Raw genomic sequence first — 25,663 nt, 5'->3', positions numbered from 1 at the left:
GGTCATGGGGGGTGCAGGGGTCAGGGCAGAGGGCTAGGAGTGTGTGAGGGGGGTGCAGGGGTCAGGGCAGGGGGCTGGGGTGTGTGTGGGAGGTTGCAGGGGTCAGGGCAGGGAGCTAGGGTCATGGGGTGCTCCCAGGCCCCTGCGCAGAGCGGCTCACGGCAGGGGGCTGGAGGGGATATGCCAATTCCACCCCCCTTCCCCAAGACCCCATCCCCACCTCTTCTCCGCCTCCTCCCCAGAGCAGCAAGTGTGCTGCAGTTCCACTTCTCCCCCTCCCCCGCCAGGGCCATCAGCTGACGGGAGGCAGGGAGAGAAAGGAGGCGGGTCAGGAACCCCGCACGCTAGGGGAAGAGGCGGCGGAGGGGGGAAGCTCGCCTGCCCTGCAGCAGCAGCCGGCAGGACCAAGCTTCTTCACCCTGCCCCCGCGACGGGAGGCGGAGAAGAGCGGGTCGGGGCAGGCAGAATTTTTAATGGCACACTGCTGCCTACCGGGGTCCCGGCCTGGGTTCAACAGCGGGCTGAGCGGGGCCAGCGGCTGGGACCCGGCAGGCAGCAGCGTGCCATTAAAAATCGGCTCGCGTGCCGTCTTTGGCACACGTGCCATAAGTTGCCGACCCCTGGTCTACTACCTAGCTGAGAAGGAGAACTAATAATGGAGGACATCAAGAAAACTGAGGTGTTTAATGCCCGTTTTCCTTCAGTCTTCAATAAAAAGGTTAACTGTGGCCAGAGGCTTAACAACGAGGGGGGAAAGAAACACAAGCCAGAACAGGGAAAGGACAGGTTTAAAGACTATTTAGATAAGTTAGATTAATTCAAGTTGACAGGGCCTGAAAATGTTCAGGTCATGTCAAACCAACCTAATTTCCTTCTTTGAAAGTGTTACTGGCCTAGTGGAGAGGGGAGAAGGGGGGAAGTAGTAGACAGAATCGATCTTTATTCTAGTAAGGCTTTTGACACAATCCCTCATGACATTCTCATAAGCAAAATAGTCAAATGTGGTCTAGAGCAGGGATTCTTGACCTTTTTCTTTCTGATTTTCCCCCCCCCCCCACTAGAAAAACTCCAGGGTCAAGTGGAGGGCAGCCTCGGGGCTCTGAGCTTCAGACACCAGGTGGGGGTGGGGGGTGTCCCTCAGGGTTTTAGACTTGCTGGGGCTCAGGGCTTCTGCCCTGTGGGGCACTGGGCAGGGCCTCCATAGGCATAGTTTGACTTCTATTTCATGGAGTCAGCTATGCACGGGAGGGAGGGAGGGAGTGTCACCTCACCCCCGACTCACCTCAGCAGACCACCCAGTATGTTGCAGGGGGAGGGAGGGGTGGCTCAGCTCATAAAGTTCAAAAACCGCTCAGGGTTCAGGCATGAAGTAGCTAGGGATGGTGTGCAAGCCGGGATATAACTCAGGGTGCAGGGAGAGGGGTAGTAGGGGCTGTCTACATGAGCTAGAGGGTGTGTGTGATCAGGGGGTGTAGCTCAGGGCGCAGGGAGTTGCTGCTCCCCAAGGGTTCTACCAGCCAGATCTAGGTCCCCCACCCAGGCAGCTCTTACCAGCGGCACAAACGGTGAAACGGGGCTGGGAGCTGGCTGCAGCCCCAAGCACCAGCAGCAGACAAGACCACTCCCTGGCACCAGCTGCCCCACACTGGCTTCTAGCCTGGGGATGCGACCTGTTCAGGGGGGGCAGGGGAGAGGCAGAAGTGGGGGGGTGGAACTGCCCCTGGGACTGTCCCACTCTGGTTAAGGCAGTGCAGTTGGGGGGGGGCACATCCTCCGTGCTCCTTCCAACTCTGCCCATGGGCTCAGGACTTCAGCTCTGTAGGGCTCCAGGGCTCGCGGACCCCCTGAAACCATCTCATAGACCCCCCAGGAGGCCGTGAACTCCCAGTTGAGAAGGCTGGCTTAGATGAAATTACTATAAGGGGCGTATACACAACTCTTTGAAAGAATATATTCAAAGAATAGTTATCACTGGTTTGCTGTCAAAGGGTTGGGGGGGGGCGACCATATCCAGTGGGATCACACAGGGGTCTGTGCTGGGTCTGGTACTTTTCAATATTCTCATTAATGACTTGGATAACGGAGGGGAGAGTAATCTTGTAACTTTTGATAAATAGGAGAATGGATCTGAAGTTAACAAGATGAAATTCAATTGAGACAAGTGCAAAGTATTTGGAAAAATCAAATGCACAAAACAGAGAATTACTGGCTAGGCAGTAGTACTGCAGAAAAGGATCTGAGGGTTATAGTAAATCACAAACTGAATACGAGCCAATAATATGATACAGTTGTGAAAATGGCTAATATAACTCCAGAGTTTAACAACAGCAATATCAGATATAAAGAAAGGGAGGTATATGTCCAACTTTACTTGGTAGTGGTGAGGCCTCAGCGTGAGTACTGTCTCCAGTTCTGGGTGCCATGCTTTAAGAAAGAGGTAGTTAAATTAGAGAAAGTCTAGAGGAGAGCAACAAAAATGATAAAATGTCAAGAAAACCTGGCCTATGAGGAACCTATGGGGCATGTTTAGACTTGAAAAAAGAAGCCTAAGGGAGGATTTGATAACAGTCTTCCAATAGGTTAAGGGCTGTTATAAAGAAGACAGTGATCAATTGTTCTCCAAGTCTACTGAAGACAGAACAAGATGTAATTAGCTTAATCTGCACCGAGGGAGGTTTAGGGTAGATATTACGAAAATCTTTGAAATGCTAAGCAGGGCAGGATTAACTCTCCTGTGGGCCCAGGGCTATTAGATTTTGTGGGGCCCCTGGCGGTTTGCACTGGGAGAGTGGGCTCAGGGCTGGGGATTGGAGTGCGGGAGGGGGATGTGGGGTGCAGGCTCCAGCCAGGCGGCACTTACTTCGGGCGGCGGTGCAGCAGGGCTAAGGCAGGATTTCTGCCTGCCACGGCTCTGCGCTGTGCTGCTCTGCTCCCCGAGGTGGCTGGCATGTCTGCAGGCCGTCCGCTGTGCATGCCCGCAGGCCCCACCACCGCAGCTCCGAATGACTGCGGTACCTGGCCAATGGGGACAGCACGCAGAGATTCCCTGAACGCCCCTAACCTAGGGGCCGCAAGGGCACATCAGCGAGCCAGCGCTTGCAGCTCCAGGTCCAGGGAGGGGTGGCATGCAACAAGGCTTGGGGACCGGTCTCCGGCCTGCAGCGGGCTGCATGAAAAGAAGCCACAGGCCGCATCTGGCCCACAAGCCTGCAAGGCCCCTTTAGCCCCTGCATTAATCTAACCCTGACGCTAAGGACAGTTAAACACTGAAATAAGCTTCCAATGGAGGCTGTGGAATCCTTGTCACTAGACATTTTTAAGAACAGATTAGACAAACACCTGTCAAGGATAGACTAGGTCAGTGGTGGGCAACCTGCGGCCCATCACGATAATCCGCTGGCGGGCCGCAAGACAGTTTGTTTACATTTGCATGGCCGCCCGCAGGTTTACTGTTCCACAGCCACTGGGAGCTGCAGGCGGCCGTGAAAATGTAAACAAACTGTCTGGTGGCCTGCCAGCAGATTACCCTGATGGGCCGCAGACTGCCCACCAGTGGTCTGGGTATACTTGGTCCTGCCAAAATGGAGGAGGCTAGATTAGATGACCTCTCAAGCCCTACATTTCTATTAAAATGCCAAAATAACTTCTATGGAAGCAAGGAAAGGACTTGAAAAATTCATATTGCAAAATAAATCAAAGACTAATTGGTGTTACTATTTAGCAATTAAAGTATATACACAACTGTATGCTGGTAGTTCAACAGCATATTTAGAGAGGCATGTTTAACAAGATTTTTAACTAGCATAACAGTTTATATTTGTTCCAAACATAATGGGCAAAATATACATGGATCTGAACACAAACAATTAACTTGAATAATTTCTTAACTAAAAAAAGTGAAGTTAAATTGAAGTCTTCAGGCATCTTCAATCATTTAACTGGCTTTTGCTAGTTGTCCTTGTTGGAGAGTAGAATACTAAAATAGTGTGGGTTTATTAGCATACGCTAAGCATTTAAATGCAAATTTTCTCTCATCCACTTCTAAATGAATCTTCTGTTCAGCATGCTCAGTAGAGACTTTGAAGTTCAAAAGGAAAAAAATTCTGATGAGATTCTACTTATAAGCTCATGAAATACTTTTTAAAGCTCTTTTTAGGGAATTTTTGTGAGCTCTTACAATGTATTAGCAGTACCACAAAAGCTCAAGAAATAATGGTATGCTTGTTAGATGATACCATCTGTTCTTAAGATTTTATATAGTATCATTTCCCAATGAATTTCAGTTTATACGTATTCTATGTTCAGCATATTACAGTGATCAGTTTGAAAATACTAATACTCTATTATATGCGTATTACATTTAAGAGTTGATTTTAAAATGTGAAAATTAGACCAGTACCCATATTTTCCAATAGGATAGCCTGATACTGTGGCTACTAGTAATTGGCAAATGAGTTGATTATGTGTTAGTATAGGATGTCATTTAAAAAGATAAAACAGACTCTCTCATTTTCATATGGTAGTCTGTATATCAGTTTTAATAATTTTATATAAAAGTATAGTGCCTGAAGACTGCTCAGAGTTTTTAAACAGAAGAGATGAAAGAGTTTACAGGTAAATTTTAGAAATATGCTGAGTGAGAACGAACAAAACAAACAAACAAACAAAGTACTGGTGTGGATGGTCTGACCCAACCTTAACTTCCAAAACCAAATTAAACATCTCATTACATTTGACTGATTATATTGGAGGTGTTGCACAGTACATCAGTCTGCTTACTTATATTACACAATGAAGATTCCCAAAGTATGATTCTGCATAAACTGAATAATCATCAGTAACTATTGGAGGAGATGGTTATGTTTTTCAGCCAGTTATTTTAAATTATAAAATAATTTAATCTTTTGTAACTTAAGTCATGGATACAAAACAGACATGTTTGATAACAGCAGCAATGGACATATTGAATTATAGTAGTGCAAGTTTTGTCAACTTTTACATCAAACACAAAACTAGATGTTCTCAAGAACTAAGCATATTTTAAAGGACTTCTCTGTAAGGCTGTTTAGTTGCCAGGAGGGGGGAACAAAAGAAGTGGTATAGTAGTTTGTTTAGTAGGCAGTTAAAACTCATATGACATTTTGTTCTCTTTCTAGGCTCTCTAGTGACTTATGGTATGAACAACATTTGCCACTGGTCAGAAGTCAGTGGGAGGGAAAAATTAACTGGCAGCATAGTGCCCACGTTTTTTGCAGAATATACAAGGAAAAACTAACATTTAATTTTAAAGTAGACTCAAGCAAAACCATTTTTATGTCTGGTTTCTATACAGCCATAACTAAACTACATGAAACCGTTCCTAGCTAAAAAAATAATTCAGACAGATGTTCATAAAATACTTAACATATCTGTACAAGTCAGAAACTTAAGATAAAAACAGATCTCAGTATTCTTGACTGTAAATTAAGAACATCAATATGAAATGGTCCACAAATGTAAGTTTGCATCCAGAATCTAAATTCCAGATAATTCATAGAAGTGGACAGAACTCATAAATCAGTCCTTTATAATTCCCAAAACAAATAAATAAGTCAATGCACAGAAACATACCACAAAGTTTACACTGGATCTTAAGATACGATGTGTATGCAGATCTATAATAGCAGCTGGTGTTTATAAACTGTTGCTCTGCTTATGTTTGGAACTAATAAGTGTTTGGTTCATTTTTAAACTTTTTTGTGGTATGAAAGATCAGTTTGCAGAAGTAATACACCAAAAAAATCTGGAAATTAATCAAAAAGAAGTCTCCAATTTATGGAACTAAAGATTGGTAATATTTGCATAAGCTCAAAATATAGTGCAAAAAGAAAAACTTCAGAGAACTATTTCACACACATTTTTTCCAAATAAAATTCCAGTAATTTCTGCAATGGTGAACAGAGCACCACACACATGATGGCACTGACTTCAAAAATGAAGTTAAAACAGTTTCAGGTGCTACATCAATGCCTAACGCCTCCTGCTAGCTTTGGTAGTTTTACAATCTCAAGTTATTTTCCCTTCTTTTTTTTTTTAAAAAAAGGGGGGTGAGTGGAAGGACTAAGATTCTAATCCTGCAGTGTGATCTAATATCTAACTAAAAAGTTAATGAGATGCCAGTTGGCCACAGGGCTTTGTGCTAGTCAATTGCATTGTGAAACATAAACCTATTTAATAGACTATGTCTGTGAAACAGTGAAATTGACTATACACAAAGCAAATCTAAAGCCATTTTTCTTTCAGTTATAGTAATGTTAGCTGTTACTTAAACATGACAAATATATTCAGACAGTGTTACTTTTAAGATCAAATAGCCCCTATTCTGAAGTGCTGAAATCTAACAGACAAAAATACAATACAAAATATGAAAGAAGTGGTTGCGATGTGGTAGAAGAGAACTAAGGAGATCATACTATTTTATTAAACAAGAGTCATGGGTTTTACAGGAGAAATTGAAGGAGAGGGAGGACATTTAATGCAGAGAAAGGAGTTTTAGTTTTGGGGTGGCTATTTTTAAGGCTGTATCATGGCAAAATTCAGCCTCTACCACAGTACCCACAACCAAAGTTCAACATCGAACTACCTCTTTTACTTGTTTGAATTCAGGCTGCTAACACAGTCAGAATAAAATTAGGGGGGAAAATTGTAACTGGCCCTTTTAAGAGGAATGGGATCTAGTGCACCTGTGACTCCTCGCTGACTCCTGAGTTTTAAGAGAGGAGACCCTGTCCATACAAATGGGAGAGCCCAACAGACTGAGTAAGAACTATGAATTGCATGTGGTGCATTTCTAATGACACTACTGTGTGTAATAATCCAGGTAGTTTCTGGAGAAATGTCTGTCAATTTAAGAATGAAAGTGTTAGATCTGACAGTCTGGTCTGAAGTCAAGGGAAATAGCGAAGATAAGAATACTGGAAAAATATACAAGGAATGTTGGGAATTAGATGGACAAAATGCAGCCTGACTCAAGATACTTCCTCGTGCTCATAGGGTTTAAATGCACGTAAGAGTTAAGTGAAAGAGGACTAGAAAAGAGAAAGTTGTCCCATATGACAGATAAAAGTTTAGGCGTTTATATATGATAAATAGAGTCATTACCGCTGAATATATACTGACGGATCTAAAGATGAAAAAACAGGAAGAGTGGGAGCAGCCTTTTGCATCCCTGAGACTGGAGTTGAGAAATCAAAAGAATACTTCATTTTGTAGCCACTATGACAGCTGAATTGGTAGGAATAATGTTAGCATTAAACTGATAAGGCTCACTGCAGATCTGTTACATTTTCAGATTCATTATCAGGTATTCTGGGAATTAAAAAGGGTACCTCACAAAGCAGGAGTGATCTAATAAATGAAATATTGTGTTTGACTGAGTTAATATGCTCAGGCATGACCACAGTACCAGGCTGGATTGCAGCACATGCTGGGACACATGGCAATGAAATAGTTGATAAGGAACTGAAAAATGCTTTTAAAAAAATGGAGAAATTGATATAAAAAAAATCCTGAGTAAGCAGGAGTTTAAAAGTTTAGTTTAAAAAGTCAAGAATTGTGGACCAAGGAGAAAAGATGAATAAGATTCTATGAAGTATGACCCAAAATAGAGGATAATGCACTACTCCAAAGTTATCAAAGGATTAGTGAAGGACTCTCATTTAGACTGTTAACTGGTCATTGTGGTTTAAAGAATAATTTATATTTATTGAATAGACACAAGGACATGTAACACGTGAAAGATTGAACAAACAGCTGATCACTTGATATGGGAAAGCAATGAGTGTTCCCAGAAAAGAAAGGCTCCTTATGAAGAATTCAGACGCTTTAGGGTGACAGAATATACTATGAGGGATTTAGTGAGAGTATCAGGAAAGTGAGGTGATACTAAAGTTCTATTACCTTTTTCAAGGATATAGAGCAGGGTAGGAGTGCAGTGGCATGAATGTAAGAGGAATATAGTAGGTGGTGGTTATAGATTGAGTCTGCTTTGCCATAAAGCATAAGATGAAGAACACTCAGTCAATCAGTCACAGATCGTTGGAAGATGACTGCTGCCAGAGATCGGGAGACTGGAGGTCTTCGGGGAAAGCTGCAGAGCACAGAAAGCTCTCCACAGGCCCTCCCTGGAAAGGGGGAAGAATTATCAGGAAGCTAGTTGAAAGGCTAGCCTGCGGACCTTCCTGAGGCTCAGAGCCCTGGCTAGAGAAGGCTGGAGGCTGAGAGCTGCAGAGGCTGCTGCCTGCTGGCTCTCTGAACTGAAGCTGTAGGGCCAGAGAAGGCGAGGCATGGTGAGAGACAACAGAGCTGCACCAGAGTTGAGAATGGTAAAACTCATGGGAGTCACACCAGAGACCTTGCACAAGATGAGAGGTGCCATGGCTGTACTTCATGTGTGATAAACTGCATAGTTTAAGCTCATCCACAAAATAGCACATTTCCCAAAATTGTGGGAAACATGATTCAGAACCATTACCTTGTACTACTCTCTGTATGTGTGCAGTGTACTCACAAGTGCATTCAAGAAAATATGGACAAATAACTCTGTGTGTCTTTCACATGTTACTAAACTTTAGGATATCCTCCCATATAAGTGATATAGGAAGTAGGACTGGTTAGCTCACTTAGGGCTTGTCTACACTTACTGGGGGATCGACGAGCGGCGATTGATGCATCGGCAGTCAATTTAGTGGGTCTAGTGAAGACCTGCTAAAATCGACCGCAGATTTCTCGATCCGGTGGAGTACAGGAGTCGATGGGAGAGTGGAGTAGGGGGAGCAGGATGGATAAAAATCAATGATTTAATAAATAAATAAATAGGATTTTTTATTTAATCAGTTTTTTTTTTATAAAATGCTTTTTGAGGAAAAAGCCTATCTAAAGACCGTTTTAATTAAGATACATTATAGCTCCAAGATATCTCATCATGGAATAGGGATTATAAATTCTAAATCTATAGTAGGGGTAGCCAACCTGAGCCTGAGAAGGAGCTAGAATTTACAAATGTACATTGCCAAAGAGACACAGTAATACATCAGCAGCCCCATCAGCTTCCCCCTGCCACCTCCCAAAGCCTCCCACCTACCGGTAGCCCCACCGATCAGCACCTCTCCCTCCCTCCCCGCACCTCCCAATCAATGGTTTCGTGGTGTGCAGGAGGCTCTGGGAGGGAAGGTGAAGGACCGAGGGCACGGCAGGCTCAGAAGAGGGGGTGGGAAGGGGTGGAGTGGAGACAGGACCTGTGGCAGAGCTAGGGGATTGAGCAGTGAGCACCCTGCGGCACATTGGAAAGTTGACACCTGTAGCTCCAGCCCCAGAGTCGGTGCCTATACGAGGAGCCGCATATTAACTTCTGAAGAGTTGCATGGGGCTCTGAAGCCACAGGTTGGCCACCCCTGTTCTATAGTATGAGACAATATATTCATGTAAAGTTTAAGAAAAGTTTTCTAAATGAGTTTCAATAGTTCATGGATTATGGACCCAATCTTATAGGGATCTAGGGGCTTCTGTATAGATTATTTAGGTTAATCTTTCTATCTACCCAATGAGACTCAGTGCTCAGTCTGGAAGATACCATCAGAGATGCTTAGTTTTGTAGTTCTCAGACTGTGGATTTGTGTCTCCAAAGATAATATGCTTGTTAACAGCAAAAATGTTTTAAATAAATAAATATATAGAGGTAAGAAATAACAGACCTCAACCCTATTGTCCCTCTGCAAATTTGTGTACACAGAGTCAATCCCTTACCTCTCTCTAAAAGTGCAAAGTTTCAAAAAGTTCAATGAATACAAGATTGCTGGGGCAGAGTAGATCTGGAGGAGAAGAAATCTGGAGACAGATGTGAGAAGGGAGGGACAGGGAGCAGAAAGAAAAGTGAAACTGTTTGAGCGGCATATTCCAGAAGTCTTGAGGTCTTTCTGAGTGTAGCCTTCATTGATTTGAGATCTATCATACCATTCTCCCACTAGAAGGGAAAACCTATAATGGCAGCAGGCTGTAAGAGAGACCCAGTTTGGGAATATTTTAATGAAGTTCCCTTACCTGTGGGTAAGACAGGCATGCATGCAAAATGCAAACAATGCAACAAAGAAATGCAAGGCCTGGTTTCCCGAATGAAACATCATCATGAGAAGTGTTCCTTCTCAGGAGGAAGCTGCGTTGAAGATGATGAAAGGAACATGTCTGAACATGTAGGATCTTCAGGTTGGTAAACATTTTTATTTCATGCTTCTTTCTTAAGGACTGCCTGTTTTCCTTCTGGTCTACTCTTGAATTCTCATGTTTCAGCAAAAAATATAATTGTTAGTCTATGGTACTATCATTTTAGATACAGTAGTGATAAAAAAATAAATACTTGAAAGAGACAGATCTTCCTTTTACAATTTCACCTTTAAAGTAGTGCTGAGTGTCAGTGAATGCAATGAGTAATACTAAATGAGCAGTAGAGTAATAGTAACAAATAACTGCACTGACTTATTTTGTTTAGAAGAATCCATCCTCAACATACAGGATTCTGAAGACTATCCACCTTCAAGATCACAATCATTTTCCTATAGTTTCAGAGTTATCTGCCAATGATAGTGTTTCAGTCATATCATGTATGTCACATAGCCACAGTATATCTCCTGTAGCAAAAAGAAAAAAAAAATCTCCATCTAGAAACAACCATAGATAAGTTTGTGATGAGAACCAGCAGATTACAAAAAGAGGTAATTGATGAAAAAATTGCACCGTTTCTTTATGCAACAATCTCTCCTTTCCGAATGATTGAGAACCCACACTTCATTAACATGGCTCAGTCATTAAGACCAGGATACAGTCCACCCAACAGAGCAGATGTTGCAGGCAAATTGCTAGATAAAGTGTATGAAAGAGAAATTGAGCCGTATGCAAAAGGTATAGAGGGTAAAATTGTTAACCTGAGTCTTGATGGGTGGAGCAATGTGCACAATGATCCTGTTGTATGTGCTTATGTGACAACAGAAGAAGGGAATGTCTTCCTTACAGAAACAATTGATACATCAGGAAATGCACACACAGCCTAATACTTACAAGAAGTAGCAGTAAAAGCTATAACAAACTGTGGAAAAAAAATTCAAATGTCTTGTACGCAGCTAGTATGCAGACAATGCTGCAAATGTATCCAAGATGAGAAGAAATTATTTAGAAGAGAGTCCCAAGCTAATAATATACGGTTGCAGTGCCCATTTGATGCAGCTCCTGGCCAAAGAGTGTTCCAGAAATAAAGGCTAATGTTGTTGAAATTGAAAAATGCTTCTGTAAAAACCACTTTGCAGCAGCTGCTCTGAAAAAAGTGGGAGGAACCAAGCTAACTCTCCCACAAGACATGCGACGGAACTCAGTAGTGGACTATTTTGAGCACTATATCAAGAACTGGTCTAATCTGATGACAATTCATGAACAAAATCTCGAAAAAATAGATGGCACTGTCACAGCCAAAGGTCTCAACATTGGTCTTAAGAGAAATGTTGAACACATGCTGAGTACACTGACGCCTATTTCTGTAGCCTTAAACAAAATGCAGAGAAATAGCTATTTTATTGTGGACGCTGTTGAAATTTGGAAGGAACTGAGTGAGATCTTAAAAAGAGAACTATGCAATGACAGTGTTAAATTACAAGCATTAAAAAAAAACGACAAGCACTATCTCCATCTCATTTTCTTGCAGATATTCTCAATACTCGGTACCAGGGTCAAACCTTAACTGCTGAAGAAGAGGAGCTGGCTATAACATGGACATGCAGCAATCATCCCTCCATAATAACAATTAGGATAAACTTCAGAGCTAACAGTGAACTATTCAAGAAATATATGTTTGCTGACGATGTTTTAAAGAAAGTCAGACCAGTGAACTGGTGGAAGTCACTTAAGTACTTGGATTCAGAGACTGTTGAAGTGATAATCTCTCTTTTAACAGCAGTAGCGTCTTCTGCCGGTGTAGAAAGAATATTTTCTTCCTTGGACTAATTCATTCCAAATTGAGAAATTGTTTGGGACCAGAAAAAGCAGGAAAGCTTGTTTTTCTTTTCCAAATTATGAACAAACAGGAAAATGAAGGTGAAGATGATTCAGCTGGCTGCAGAAGCCAATATTTTAAGTTTCTCATGCTGACCAGGCTGACAGTCTATTTAATTTTAAAAAAAAAAAAATTTAACTATTTTAGTTAAACAATTTTAACAAAAACAAACCTGATTTTAAAAAACTTGACTGTTTAAATTCAAAAATTCATATGCTTGTTTTGTTAAAATATTCTATGTTTGCTGTTGAAGAAAAAAATCCAGAATACATAACGTTGTTGTTTTAGTTAAATAAAACAATTTAAATGTCTGTCTGGTAATGTTCTCCTCCTAATATAGCATGGCAAGAAAATCCTCCAAATGTTTATGATTAACCTGTTGAATTGGAGATAGTTCACCTCCAAGTGACTTCATGAATATCTATTTCAATTACCTTTGGTAAATGAAATAACCAAACAATCATTCATTTTCTGATATAGCTGTAAAACTAATCTGAAAAATTTGCAAAATAAATCACTTTAAAAATGTATAGTGTGTACCTTCTAAAAATGAAACCTACATCTATATCTTGAGTTGTGAAGAATATGTATTAAGGTTATAACAACCAACAAGAATGCACTTTTATGTAGAAACCCATGATTAAATCAAGTCTTCCTGAATCAAATCCACCCTGATAAATATATCAGAGGGATAAATACCGGAGAGGGAGAGGAATTATTTAAGCTCAGTACCAATGTGGACACAAGAACAAATGGATATAAACTGGTCATTGGGAAGTTTAGACTTGAAATTAGACAAAAGTTTCTAACCATCAGAGGAGTGAAGATTTGGAATAGCCTTCCAAGGGAAGTAGTGGGGGTAAAAGACCTATCTGGCTTTAAGATTAAACTCGATAAGTTTATGGAGGAGATGGTATAATATGATTTTGGCAATTAATTGATCTTTAAATATTTATGGTAAATAGGCCCGATGGCCTGTGATGGGATGTTAAATGGGGTGGGATCTGAGTTACTACAGAGAATTCTTTCCTGGGTATCTGGCTGGTGAATCTTGCCCATATGCTCAGGGTTCAGCTGATCGCCATATTTGGGGTCGGGAAGGAATTTTCCTCCAGGGCAGATTGGAAGAGGCCCTGGAGGTTTTTCGCCTTCCTCTGTAGCATGGGGCGCGGGACACTTACTGGAGGATTCTCTGCTCCTTGAAGTCTTTAAACCACTATTTGAGGACTTTAACAGCTCAGACATAGGTGAGAGGTTTCTCGCAGGAGTGGGTGGGTGAGAGATTCTGTGGCCTGCGTTGTGCAGGAGATCAGACTAGATGATCATAATGGTCCCTTCTGACCTTAATATCTGTGAATCTGAGGGGGAGTTGATGGGAGAGTGTCTCCCGTCAAAATCGTTTAGTGTGGACCCTGTGGTAAGTAGATCTAAGCCCTGGTCTACACTATGAGGTTAGGTCGAATTTAGTTGCGTTAGGTTGCTTTTATAAGCGATGCGTCTACACAACCAACCCCGTTCCGTCGACCTAAAGGGCTCTTCAAATCGACTGCTGTACTCCTACCCGGCAAGGGGAGTAATGCTAAAATCAACCTTGCTGGGTTGAATTTGGGGTAGTGCAGATGCAATTCGACGATATTGGCCTCCAGGAGTTCTCTAAGAGTGCTCCAATCTGACCACTCTGGACACCACTTTCAACTCCGATGCACTAGCCAGGTACACAGGAAAAGCCTTGGGGAAATGTTGAATTTCATTTCCTGTTTGGTTAGCGTAGCGAGCTCAGCAGCACAGGTGCCCATGCAGTCCCAGAACCACAAATGAGCTCCAGCATAGACTGAACGGGAGACGCTGGATCTGATTGCTGTATGGGGAGAAGAATCTGTGCAGGTTGAACTCTGATCAAAAAGAAGAAATGCTTATATGCCAAAATCTCACAGGGCATGGTGGAGAGAGGCTACAACAGGGACAAACAGCAGTGCCACGTAAAAGTTAAGGAGCTCAGGCAAGCCTACCAAAAGACAAAGGAGGCAAACGGTCACTCCAGGTCAGAGCCCCAGACATGCTGCTTCTATGATCAGCTGCATGGCATTCTGGGGGGGACCCTACCACTACCCCACCACTGTCCATGGACACCTGCAAGGGGGGAGTCTCACGCAACAGGGAGGAGGATTTTGTGGATGAGGAAGAGGAGGAGGACGAGAAGAAGAATGCGCAGCAGGCAAGCAAAGAATCCATTCTCCCTGGCAGCCAGGACCTTTTCATCCTGGAGCCAATACCCTCCCAAGGCAGATTCCCAGACTCTGAAGCCAGAGAAGGCACCTCTGATGAGTGCACATTTGTAACTACACTACAGGGTTTAAAAGCAATTGTGTTTAATGTTTGATTTGCCCTGAAGAATTGGGGTGCATTCGCGGCCAGTACAGCTACTGGAAAAGTCTGTTAACGTGTCTGGGGGTGGAGTGGGAATCCTCCAGTGACATGTCCATGAAGCTCTCCTGGAGGTACTCTGACCAGCCTGACCAGTGGAGCTACTGAAAGTGGTGCCAAGCTAATGTGAATTAACTTCCTGCTGCCCTATGCAGTCCCTTGCTTGTCCTGCCTTATGCTCACTCCCATCGAAGTTACTATGCTTCTGAGACTTTTCTAAGCTCTGCAAAGCAGATGTGGGTGGGGACAGGAAAACACAAGTCAGAAAATGGTTGCTTGTGGATGGGAATCTTAGAGTAATCCTTGGAGGACTGTACGTTTGCTCACAACCCCTACACCTTCACTGTCCTGGGTGGTGGAGATCTTTAGCCCTGAGCAGCCTGCCTTCCCCCATACAGCAATTTAATTTCAAAATGTCAGCTAGTTCTGGGAGCTGTGGACTTCTTCAATTTCATCAGTTTTCACTTAGATGGTGGAATCCCACCCTAGCTCTGAAGTCAGAAGGCTTTGGTTCACATGACTCCCCAGTGTTCCAGCACTGCCATGATCCTTGATTCAGCATCCAGTAGAGGAATAGAGATCAGAAGCTGTATAGACACAAATAGCAACTGCTGAGCAGAACACTTGTAATCTGCTCTCCTTTTCACAGCAAGAGAGCTTGGCTGAATCAGGAAGGTATTCAGGGTTCCACGCCAAGGAGTAGGAATGGGCTTCAGAAATGTTCTTTAATTTATTGAAACTACAAAGACAAGTCATTGCCTTGAAATGGGAGATTTAAGACTTCCACTGGACAGAGGCATGAAAAAAGCCACACATGTTTTGTGAACTCTCAGATTCCTGTTTCTCCCATTGACGTGCTGTGCGTCTTTGTGCAAGTCACTACTTCTTATCCAGACTTCAATTTTCTCATCTGAAAAGTTGGGAAAACTAATCTTACCCCCTTTTTATAAAGCATTATGAGATGTGCAGATAACAGAGCTATGTAAGCGGTAAGTACATATGTTCACCATTTGGATAGACCATAGTGCTGGGTTTAAGATGTCACTTTACCACTTGTAAAAACAAAAAAGGACCTTGGTTTTCATTAAGTACTCCTCCAGGAAGCACCAACTGGATACTATAATTTCAAAAGTTATTAGGAATGATACGGTCTACAAAAGCTGGATTTTAAATCTTCATCTATACATTATTTTTAATTTTATTGCTAGGAAGTGGAGTCACAAATGGAAGGTGAACAAATAGCACAGTGATATATATCAGTTTTCCTACGTCCTGGCTAAACACTATACCGCGATTTAGACTTTAAACAAAATTCAGAACAGAGTACGTGCGAGCAGAACAAAAGGTCCTGGGTATGAACAACATGAAACAAAACTGTTTTTAAAAACTCCACTGAGGTCTATTGTCAAGTTGCATGTTCTGTTGCACAGCGTGGTTAGCAATTCATCTAAACACAAGACAGCTGGAATATAATTAAGGACACATTCTGTATACTATACAATTTTGAAAATGCTTAGGACAATGTCTCAAATGCTATAGAACTTTTTAGTGGAACAGCAACTAGTGTAATCAATTCCCTAAAGACTGTTTGTAAGCAGAAAACTTACACACAAGATTTACTCTAATATACAATTTGTAGAATCTTTAATCATAACTACAACTCCCCAAAAGTAAGCCAACTAGTATTCTATTAACTAGGTATGTCACACTGGGGTGGGGTGGGGGTGTATGCCAGACTACTTTGCTTATTAGAAATATGTTTAAAATGTAACCTGTTCAGATCAATAAACTACTATAATAAAACAGAGGAGAAACTATTGCTGAGGCCAGTGTTCCAAACAACTGTGGCAAGCATTCTTGATCAGGAAACAGGACTGGAAGAACATAGAAGAAGGTAAAAGAAAACAGATTTTAATTCTGAATATAATTACATATAAAGAAACTTTCAAACTTAATTTGAGAATGAAAATACTCTGAGGCCATAAATGATTAGTTTTTCACGGTCTACTATTACAGTCCCAGTACTGACAGCAATTCTGATTTTAAATGCAAGACTTGTGATATTTGCTCTTCTTTTCTTAGCTCCCCACCTCCCTGGAGTCATGCGATTACACTAGATTCTGAGTTTTCATTTAAAAAAACAAAAAAGGTAAGCCTCCTGGTGGCAGAGAAAAAGACTGAAAACATGAACCCTAAAGACTCAATTTATTCTTAATAACATCCCGGGATTTATGAATGCTTGGGGTTGGCAATACTGTAGTCCAGTCTCAGCACTCCACCTACAGCCTCCACCCCCTTTCAAACACAAAACAAAACTTAGAAGACAGCATGATGAGTATTTCACCAAACTTCTAGCTTTGGATTCTAGTTTCTACGAACTTAATTGCTTTCTCAAAAGTACTATATTTTAGGAATTAACAGTTTGAGACACCAGCTATTTGCAGTTGTCAGAATTACTAAAATTAATTACCCTAATTTACAGAGTTTCATCTCAAAGGATTATAAAACTATTTAGTAACTATATATCAGCCCCTAAAGTTTAGCTCCACTGGGGTAATATATGGTGGCTTTTTTAACAGCATAGGCAACATTATACAACAATTATTGTCAGGTAATCAAGAATACCATATTCAGTTAATTGCAAGGGGAAGACATGTAAAGCAGAATGTAATTAAATAAATTGGAATTTGGACAGAAACTTGACTTTATGTCTCATTGAGAAGTCAACACCTATGGCACCACAGTGTGTATGTTTATAGACTTTTCTATGGCATGAACTATCTTCAGACATGCACTTAAGCACATGCTTAGCCTTAACAGAGGTAGTCCCATAGAAGTCATTTAATTTATCCTGTGAAATTCTGAATTACTATCCACCCCACTTTACGGACTGGAACCAGGCATAAAAAATGAAGCAGTTTGCCCAAGATTACACAGGAAAATTGTGGAAGAATGGAACTCAGATCTCCCAAGTTCCAGCTTAGTGTCTTAACCACAACACTGCACTTCTGCCCTCATCATGCTGGAGCACTAATTTGAATTAACTCACCTCTCAGACCAATTACAGAACAGCTCTAACTGGTATAAGTGATTTCCTGAACAAATGTTCCTAATGCAGAAGAATGGAGACCTCAGGAACGAATGGCGGTAATGGGAATGAGCGGGCAAAATACTCAACAATTCAGAGTACGCAAAGACCTATCCCCTCTTGGGGAAAAAGAACAACCTGAATTTGTCCTTAAAAAACAAACCAACCCTACACTTTGCTGCTGTAATGTAGCATGTAAAATATTGAACAGCATAAAGACTGTTTAACTGTTTTCTACAGATAAACAACAGTCTTCGCTGTTTGCAAAGTACCTAAGTTTTTATGAGCCCCAGAACAACATCCCATCCTTTTTTTTTTTTTTTTTTTAAATAAGATGATGCAGTCAATCAATAATTACTCATTCAGGTGAAAATAAAATACTGAACTCTAACCAAAAAGATTCCCCCCCCCCCTCACACTTTCTGTGCACTAAACTTTATCTCAATACATAACAGGATTGCTGTATTTAATACTGCTTGATGATTAACAACAGTCAAATGCCAGGTAGTAAGTAGTTGAAATAATTAACGTAAACACAGTTACTTATTAATTCTCTTGTTCACTTTGAGGGTTGTAATGTCTAAGTCAACTTAAACAGCTGATTACATAGAACCACAGAAATGAAGGGCTGGAAGAGACCTTGAGAAGTCATCTAATCCAACCCCCTGTGCTATGGCAGGACCAAGTAAATCTAAAACATCCCTGACAGGTGTTTCTCCAACTTGTTTTTAAAAGCTTCCAATGATGAGGACTCCACGACCTACCTTGGAAGCCTATTCCAGAGTTTAACTAGTCTTACAGTTAGAAAGTTTTTTGTAATAATCTAACCTAAATCTCCCTCACTGCAGCTTAAGCCCATCATTTCTTGTCCTACTTTCCCTGGACACAGAGAACAATTGACCACCATCCTCTTTATAACAGCCCTTAACATATTGGAAGACTTATCAGGTCGCCCCTCAATCTTCTTTTCTCAAGACTAAATATGGCAACTTTTTGTAACTTTTCCTCATAGGTCAGGTTTTCTAAACCTTTTATAATTTTTGTTGCTCTCCTCTGTATTCCTTCCAATTTATCCACATCCTTCCTAAAATGCGGTGCCCAGAATTGGACACAGTCCTCCAGCTGAGGCCTGATCAGTCCCGAGTTGGGTGGGACAATCACTGCCTGTGTCTTACATACAACACTCCTGTTAATACACCCCAGCTGTCTTTGCAGCTGCATCATGCTGATGACTCATATTCAGTCATCCTTTTCAGAAGTACTATCACCTAGACAATTATCCCTCATTTTGTAGTTGTGCATTTGATTTTTCCTTCTTAAGTGAAGTACTTTGCACTTCTCTGTTTTGAATTTCATCTTGTTAAATTCAGACCAATTCTCCAATTTGTCAAAGTTATTTTAAATTTTAAAACTGGCTGCCAAAATGCTTGCAAACCCTCCCAGCCCATCTGAAGATTTTATAAGAATACTCTCTACTCCATTATCCAACTCACTAATGGAAATATTGACTAATACTGATCCCAGCACTGACCCCTGCGGGACCCCACTAGATATGCCCTCCCAGCAAACCATGCCTAATTACTCCGAGTATGGTCTTTCAACCAGTTGTGCACCCACCTTATAATAATTTCATCTAGGCCACATTTCCCTAGTTTACTTATGAGACTGTCATGCAGAACTGTATCAAAAGCCTTATTAAAATCAAGATATATCATGACTACTGCTTCCGCACTATCCACTAGGTTGGTAATCCTATCAAAGAAAGAAATTAAATTGGTGTGGCATGATTTTTTCTTTACAAATCCATGTTAACTATTCCTTATAATCCCATTATCCTCCAAGTCCTTACAAACTGACTGTTTAATAATTTGCTCCAGTATCTTTCAGGTATTGAAGTCAGGCTGATAGGTCTATAATTCTCTGGGTCCTTCTCCCTCCCCTTTTTAAAGATAGGTACTATGTTTGCCCTTCTGCCATCTTTAGGGAACTCTACTGTCCTCCAGGAGTTCAAAGATAATTACTAATGGCTCCAAGATTGCTTCAGCTAGTTCCTTAAGTACTCTAGGATGAAATTCATCAGGCCCTGCTGACTTGAATACATCTAATTTATCTAATTATTCTTTAACCATGATAACAATGTCCCACTAAAATAAGTGATACTTTAGGTCATCTATTTTTCTTTTCTGTATTTAAATATATATGCTTAGATCTGTTCTAGCAAAAATACTTCCACAAAATCCAAGCAACGTTTTCAATCGACCACCATACTTATTGCTCTAATTAGTAAGGAACAGTTTGTGATTCAAATAACATTTCTAGTATATGGAATTTTTAATGTCAGAGCAAGATTTTATACTTTCATGTTTCTCTAAGATAATATAGCTAAATCAGAGGTTTTATTTTCTTAATAAAGAGGTGGTACAAACAGTGGGACATCTTGGATTCTGATATGAACTACTGATTATAAAGAATGATAAAAAGCTACTCCTTCCTTCCATCACACTCTCTTGAAACAGTATTATGCATTAGTATTTCCAACTATTTTACAGGTTCAAAAAGCTTAGAACCAGATACTGGATATTCAGTAAGAGAAAAAGAATGGAGGCTTTACCACAGAGCTCCAACCCAGGTCACACAGGCAGGGCTAACCAGAGGCACAAAGGTCTGCCCATGTGGATCCAACTGCAAAATCGGAGCCTAAATCTGGTGATCCAAAGAGAAAAACCCCTAAACACTGTGTCACAAACGCTATCAAATTACAGTGCTTACCTGTTGCAGATAAGCAATAACAAGGCATGAAATTTACAAAACTGTAACAAAATGAACACCTACCTATGTTTAGTTTCAAGAGTTATCGAAACAAAATTAGAAAATCTCGCACAGACAAGAGTCAGTAGATTTTCTTACTGAGTTACAAGCTGCACTCCCTTAATTACTACTTTAAGGGTAAATTAAAAGTTATTAATTACCGGTCAAACAGTAGAGAAAAATAGAGTTACGTGCACGCTATTAATCCTACAAATACTACCAGAGTGAATAGAAGGCACTTAAAAAAACAGCCCGATGTAGACCTCTGACAAATCCTTGATTAATATTTACCTGGCAAAAGTACTGGTTCCAGTTTTTTAATCTTGGGCTCTGGGGTTATTTTGTCTTCAACCTGAAACACAATAGCAACACCACAAAAAAGTAAAATACTTATAAAATTAAAGATGTACATAGATTTTCTGATCTTCTTGGAACCACTTTTTTAGTTTAAAAGTTTTTGAGTCCTAAGGTTCAGGTCCCGATTCTGCAGAGATTTACACACATGTTTATGCTACACACTCCATAGACTTTAATGGAACTACTCATCGTGTGTAAACTTAAGCACATGACTAAATCTAGTCTTTGGGGTTCCAGTAAGAGCCTGTCTGGAGAGGCCCTAAATTGCTGGTCCTGCAAAAAGATCTATGCATGTGCCTGCACAGACTCCCAGTGATTTAAATGAGGTTCTACGCAAGTGTAAGCATCTATCTATAAGATCAAGGCCTAAATTTGATTATTTTTTAAAGGCATCTTATAAACAATTTTATGTTTAAATTCTAGACCTTAAAAAAAAAATACCCAACCCTTATCATTAGTTTAAGCAGGTACAGAAAATCTCAGTTGACACAATGTAACTGTTTACATTTGCCATAGAGATAAGGATGCCCTTCCCAGAAAAAAACAAAACAAAAAAAAAAACATTTTTCATTGTCATTTCTACTTTACTGAAAAAATGTGAAAAAATATCCAGTTTTCTATATTTGGCCATGCGTATTAATATGACAGCGCATCCAACTTTTTAACTAGTAAGCCACACCCCATAAATCTAGATTTAAAAGTCACTCCTTGTTTAATGCACTCCAGAAACTCACACTGAAGTTTAGAACCTTTTCATACTAGTTTTACTGAAACATAGCATTTTCTTGTTTTATTGTCAGTTTTTGATTTCAAGTTAGTGACAATAAGTGTAATGAGTACTGCAGCAGCTTAAATATTTGCATATAAGGAACAAGCACTTATGTTCCAACATTTGACTAGTGCCAAAACAAGGTTCTAGCACGTAATCTCTGTAGAAAGGAAAGGAAAGTCGTTCACAAACAGCTAAAGTTAGTACAAACCATCCAAACTTTTCTTAGGTTGACAAACTTTAATTAGATCATGATTGTGTTTTCGTTAAAAAGTTGTTGCTTGCCTGTAGTCGCAACATAAATGAATCTACATAGAGTTTGTGCCTGATTGGGAAGACAGACCTAGACAAAAACCGGCCAATTCCAGGGTTGCTGCTGCCTTCGCTCGCGGGGCGCTACCCAAGGAAAGTTTTCCCCGCACAGCCGAAGAGGGGTCCGGCTCACGCGCAGGTGCTATTTAAACACCGCCGAGAGCCATTACCGGGCTGATCAGTGTTGCTGAGGAGAAGGAGGGAAGCCCTGTGCGAAGCTCGGGGGAAGGCACCCCGAGGAGACCCGTCCTCTGCCCGCAGCTCTAGCGCCCTACGCCGTGGGGGGAAATGGACAGAAAGGCCAGTTACCTGCGGCAGAAGGTAGGACTTGAAGGTGGGTTTGGCTGGCTTGAGCGAAAACATTGCGCCTGCCCCCGGCAGCCCCCGCAGGAGGCTGCTCCCCGGGTGAGGCAAACAGCGGGGTGAGCCCCCAGTCCTGCCCGAGCCAGGCGGGGTCCGAGCCCTCGAGCCCCCCCCGGCCCAGGGCTGCAGGTTCCCGGCGCTCTGGAGTTACGAGGCGGCAGAAGGCAGCACCACTGCGCCCCTGTTCCCAAGGGAGGAGTCAGCCGGCTGGGCAGGTCCGGCCTGCGGCGGCCCCGGCCCCTCATGGAGCCCGCGTCAACCCCGCTGCTCCCGCCCCTGCGGGCCGGCGTGGGGGCGGGGGCGTGTGAGAGTAGCCTCCCAGCCCTAGCAGCTCCCTGCCCCCGGCAGCAGGAGGCGGCGGCTGCTGCGGCCTTGCTGGGCCCCGGAGGCTGGGGCCTGGGCGGCCATGTTGGAGGCGAGGCTGAGTCTGTACGGCAGCGCGGAGGGGCCAAGCGGCCGCCCCCAGAGGCGTTCCCCTCCCCCAGCCGCTTTCCCAAGCCCCTTCCCCTGCTACGTGTGTCTCCACCCCCGCTCCACAGAACAGGCGGGGCCGTTCCGGGGCCATCTGCCAAGCAACAGCCCCGAGCGGGATCTCGGTGATCTCCCCGCTTTCCCCGGGGCTTGGCTCTGCACAGCCTCAGCCTTGCCAGCCCCAGGGAGGGGGGAGCAGCCTCCCTCCCTCCCTCCCTCCCTCCCTCGGCTGGCCCCCACGGCTGTGGCTGCTGCTGTAGCTTTCAACTTACAAGCCTGATTTTGCCCCACCTCCCTGGACAAGGTCCTTTCTGCATCAGCAACCACATAGAGTGGGGGTTTTGTTCATGCACGCACGTTTTGAGGTTAACTAGACAAGCTGCTTTTGAGATATCCGGCCCATGAGTCCCCAGAGCTGGCTTCTGGCCTGAGACGACAGGCTTCTGGAGGGTTTCAGGCCTGGTTTCAAAATCTCAGGCCATTGGGTGTGGCTATGGACCTCATGGCAGCAGCACCGCAGCTGTGATAGTGGCATCCAATAGGCTACAGCAAAGGCAGCTTTTGGCACCTGGAATCCCACTGTTGTGAAAAGTTACTTTGTCAGGGATAGCTTATGTTCAAGATTTCAAACAATAAAATATATATGTAACACCCTATGTAATATTTGTTTGACTGGGTAAAACGTGTGTGTGGTACGTGCGTTCGTTCCAGAAGAAAACCTCAGGCTTTTCCATTCCCTGTCATAGGCAGCTATGGGTGTACTTACATCACTTTTGGAAAAACTTTAATGCCCCTCCACCCCCCATCCCCTTCTCATGCAATCTTACTTACCAGGATCAAAGAGAAATCTGAAACAAGAATGTAATAGCTAGCTAGTCTATCCCTCAGTGGGAGAAGAATCGGACTCTATGGCCATATTCTAATTCTATTCCCATTAGGCATGTTGAATTAAATCCATAGATTCCGTAGCCCTGATTCAAGAAATATACTTAGGCAGGAAGGGTGCTTAAAAAAGTGAAGCAAAGTACATGGGTTTTAGGCATGTACTTAATTTTAAAAAGATATGCATACAGTTAAGTGCTTTCCTGAATTGGAACCACTGAATGGTAGTGTTATCCCTCAATGAACCCTGACAGCTTATACTTTCCACAAGAGGTTTGATGATGAAAAATTAAGCAAACACTTGTGCACATTTTAAAAAAAAACAAAAAACACCACTTTACTCCTGTGAGAAATATCATTGAAATCGGCCTGCGAAGTGTGATAGGATTTAGTTGTCATGGGTAATTTCCTAGTTAGTTGTAATCCAAAGGGGATTGAGATCACTAAATCCGCAAGCAGCATTCTGTCTTTAGCTAAAATCATAGGCCAAAAGGAAAAAAATGGGCTGCCTGTGATTTTCTGAGGTAGATTTTATGCAATAGTTGAGCTGTATTTCTAATATACAGGACCTTCCTCCACAATGCTGTGGAGTATTTAAATAGTTTTGCAGTAGTACTGTATAACATATAGAATTTGGGCACAGAGGGAGATGAATATAGAACTCATGTATTAACATGTGGGAGCACAAAATATATTTTGCTCAAACAGCTCTGTACTGCAATGTACTGCACATGCTGGCCCTGATCCAGCAAGCATGTGCTTAAACATTAAAATTATAGGCCTGTTCACAGGCTTAAAGCCAAGCATGTGCTTTGTAGGCTCAGGGTTAGAGTGCTGAGAAACTTATAGGCTCAAGTACATTAAGGACTTGTCTATACAGGGAAATTTACTGATAAAATTCTATTGGTATAACTTCCCATATGGACACGCTTTTTCCAGTTTAGCTTATGCTACTGCCAAAGCAACACACTAAAGCAGAAAGACATTCTTATTCCAGAGTCAGTGTGTCTACATGGGGATTTATACTGGTATAGTATAAATACACTTGTATAATTATGCCAGTAACTTTCCATGTAGACAAACCATAAAAATGATTGTGGACTGGGTTGGAATGGCAATTGGGTGTTACGCAGTAAAATGTAACTGGTTGTCATTTGGCTGTAGTCCCCACAGTCACAAAGGGGAAACACAAAGCCCACATTGTGGGGGGAGGAGGGGAGTGAGATCCTGCCTTCTTTACTGTACAGTTAACCTGTCGCTCTTTGTTTTCATGGAGGAATTTACCTTCCTTAGTGCTTAAAGCTAAGGACTAGGAGTTCCTGCTCCTGACTGGACTTGGCCCTTATCCAAAGTCCATTGAAGTCAACTGAATTGATCTTAATGGGGTTAGAATCAGGATCTTTGACCCCAGCCTCAACCTGGCTTTACTTTTTGTGCTTGCAGTTATCTGTGGGCACAATTTACGTTACTGAGCCATCTTTGTACTTTGTGTACCCACAAATCCAAAAGGTCAAGTGACGTGGAAAAGCGAGGTTAACTTTTTATTTTTAAATTGTCTCGTAATCTCTGTATACCTATACAATAAGAATATATTATTGCCCTTTTTTTGACCCAACTGCCTAGCCAAAGTTTTGGGCCCTGAAAATGTTTCATTTGGAAGCAGAAATTGATGACAGCGTCTGTTATTTTCTTTGATGCAGTCTTGTTTATTTACAAGGAATACAGGACAAAGAAAAATGAACAGAGGGCTAGCTTATTTGCTTACAGTCTCAAGACTCTTGGGTAGCACCAGACCCAGAACCTTCCTCAAGGCTTCGCCACGGTCGCACTGTGCTTGGCTCTCTTCCTTCCTCTGAGTCTCATTTTTGTCTGCTCTGCCTTCTCCTTTTCCCCCAAAGACCCCCAACCAAGACAGTACAATACTCAGCAAAACCCTGCTGCCCTCTCAATGCAAAACTCCTGGGTAGGTTCACAACCCCTTTTGTCTTAGGTGGTGGGTTTTTGATTAACTTGTCCTGATAGTCATGTTAAATGATGCTAAAGAGGCTTGATGATCCATGCACTCACCACTACCTCTCAGCATAAAAATATATGTGCCTTCAGAACTTGGGTGCTG

General features: G+C 42.1%; 1 protein-coding gene across 2 annotated transcripts in view; it reads right to left on the bottom strand.

Annotated features, from left to right (window-relative positions):
- The window catches only part of MTMR10 (myotubularin related protein 10), a 65,593-nt gene extending 42,528 nt beyond the window's left edge, over positions 1–23,065 (bottom strand). The window contains exons 1-2 of one of the 2 annotated variants that reach the window (XM_077827621.1): positions 22,938–23,065; positions 20,685–20,745 (exon numbers count right to left, since the gene is read on the bottom strand). In XM_077827621.1, coding sequence (XP_077683747.1) covers positions 20,685–20,745; positions 22,938–22,994 — 118 coding nt within the window. In that variant the 5' untranslated portion in view covers positions 22,995–23,065. Of the gene's footprint in view, positions 1–20,684; positions 20,746–22,140; positions 22,649–22,937 lie in introns of those variants that run through there. The other variant, XM_077827622.1, reaches the window with a different exon arrangement.
- Positions 23,066–25,663: the final 2,598 nt, after the last annotated feature.

This window comes from Eretmochelys imbricata, chromosome 10 (assembly GCF_965152235.1).
Source record: "Eretmochelys imbricata isolate rEreImb1 chromosome 10, rEreImb1.hap1, whole genome shotgun sequence".
NCBI lineage: Eukaryota > Metazoa > Chordata > Testudines > Cheloniidae > Eretmochelys > Eretmochelys imbricata.
Note: the sequence above shows the minus strand (reverse complement) of the source record. Positions and strands in the feature narration are given on the sequence as shown.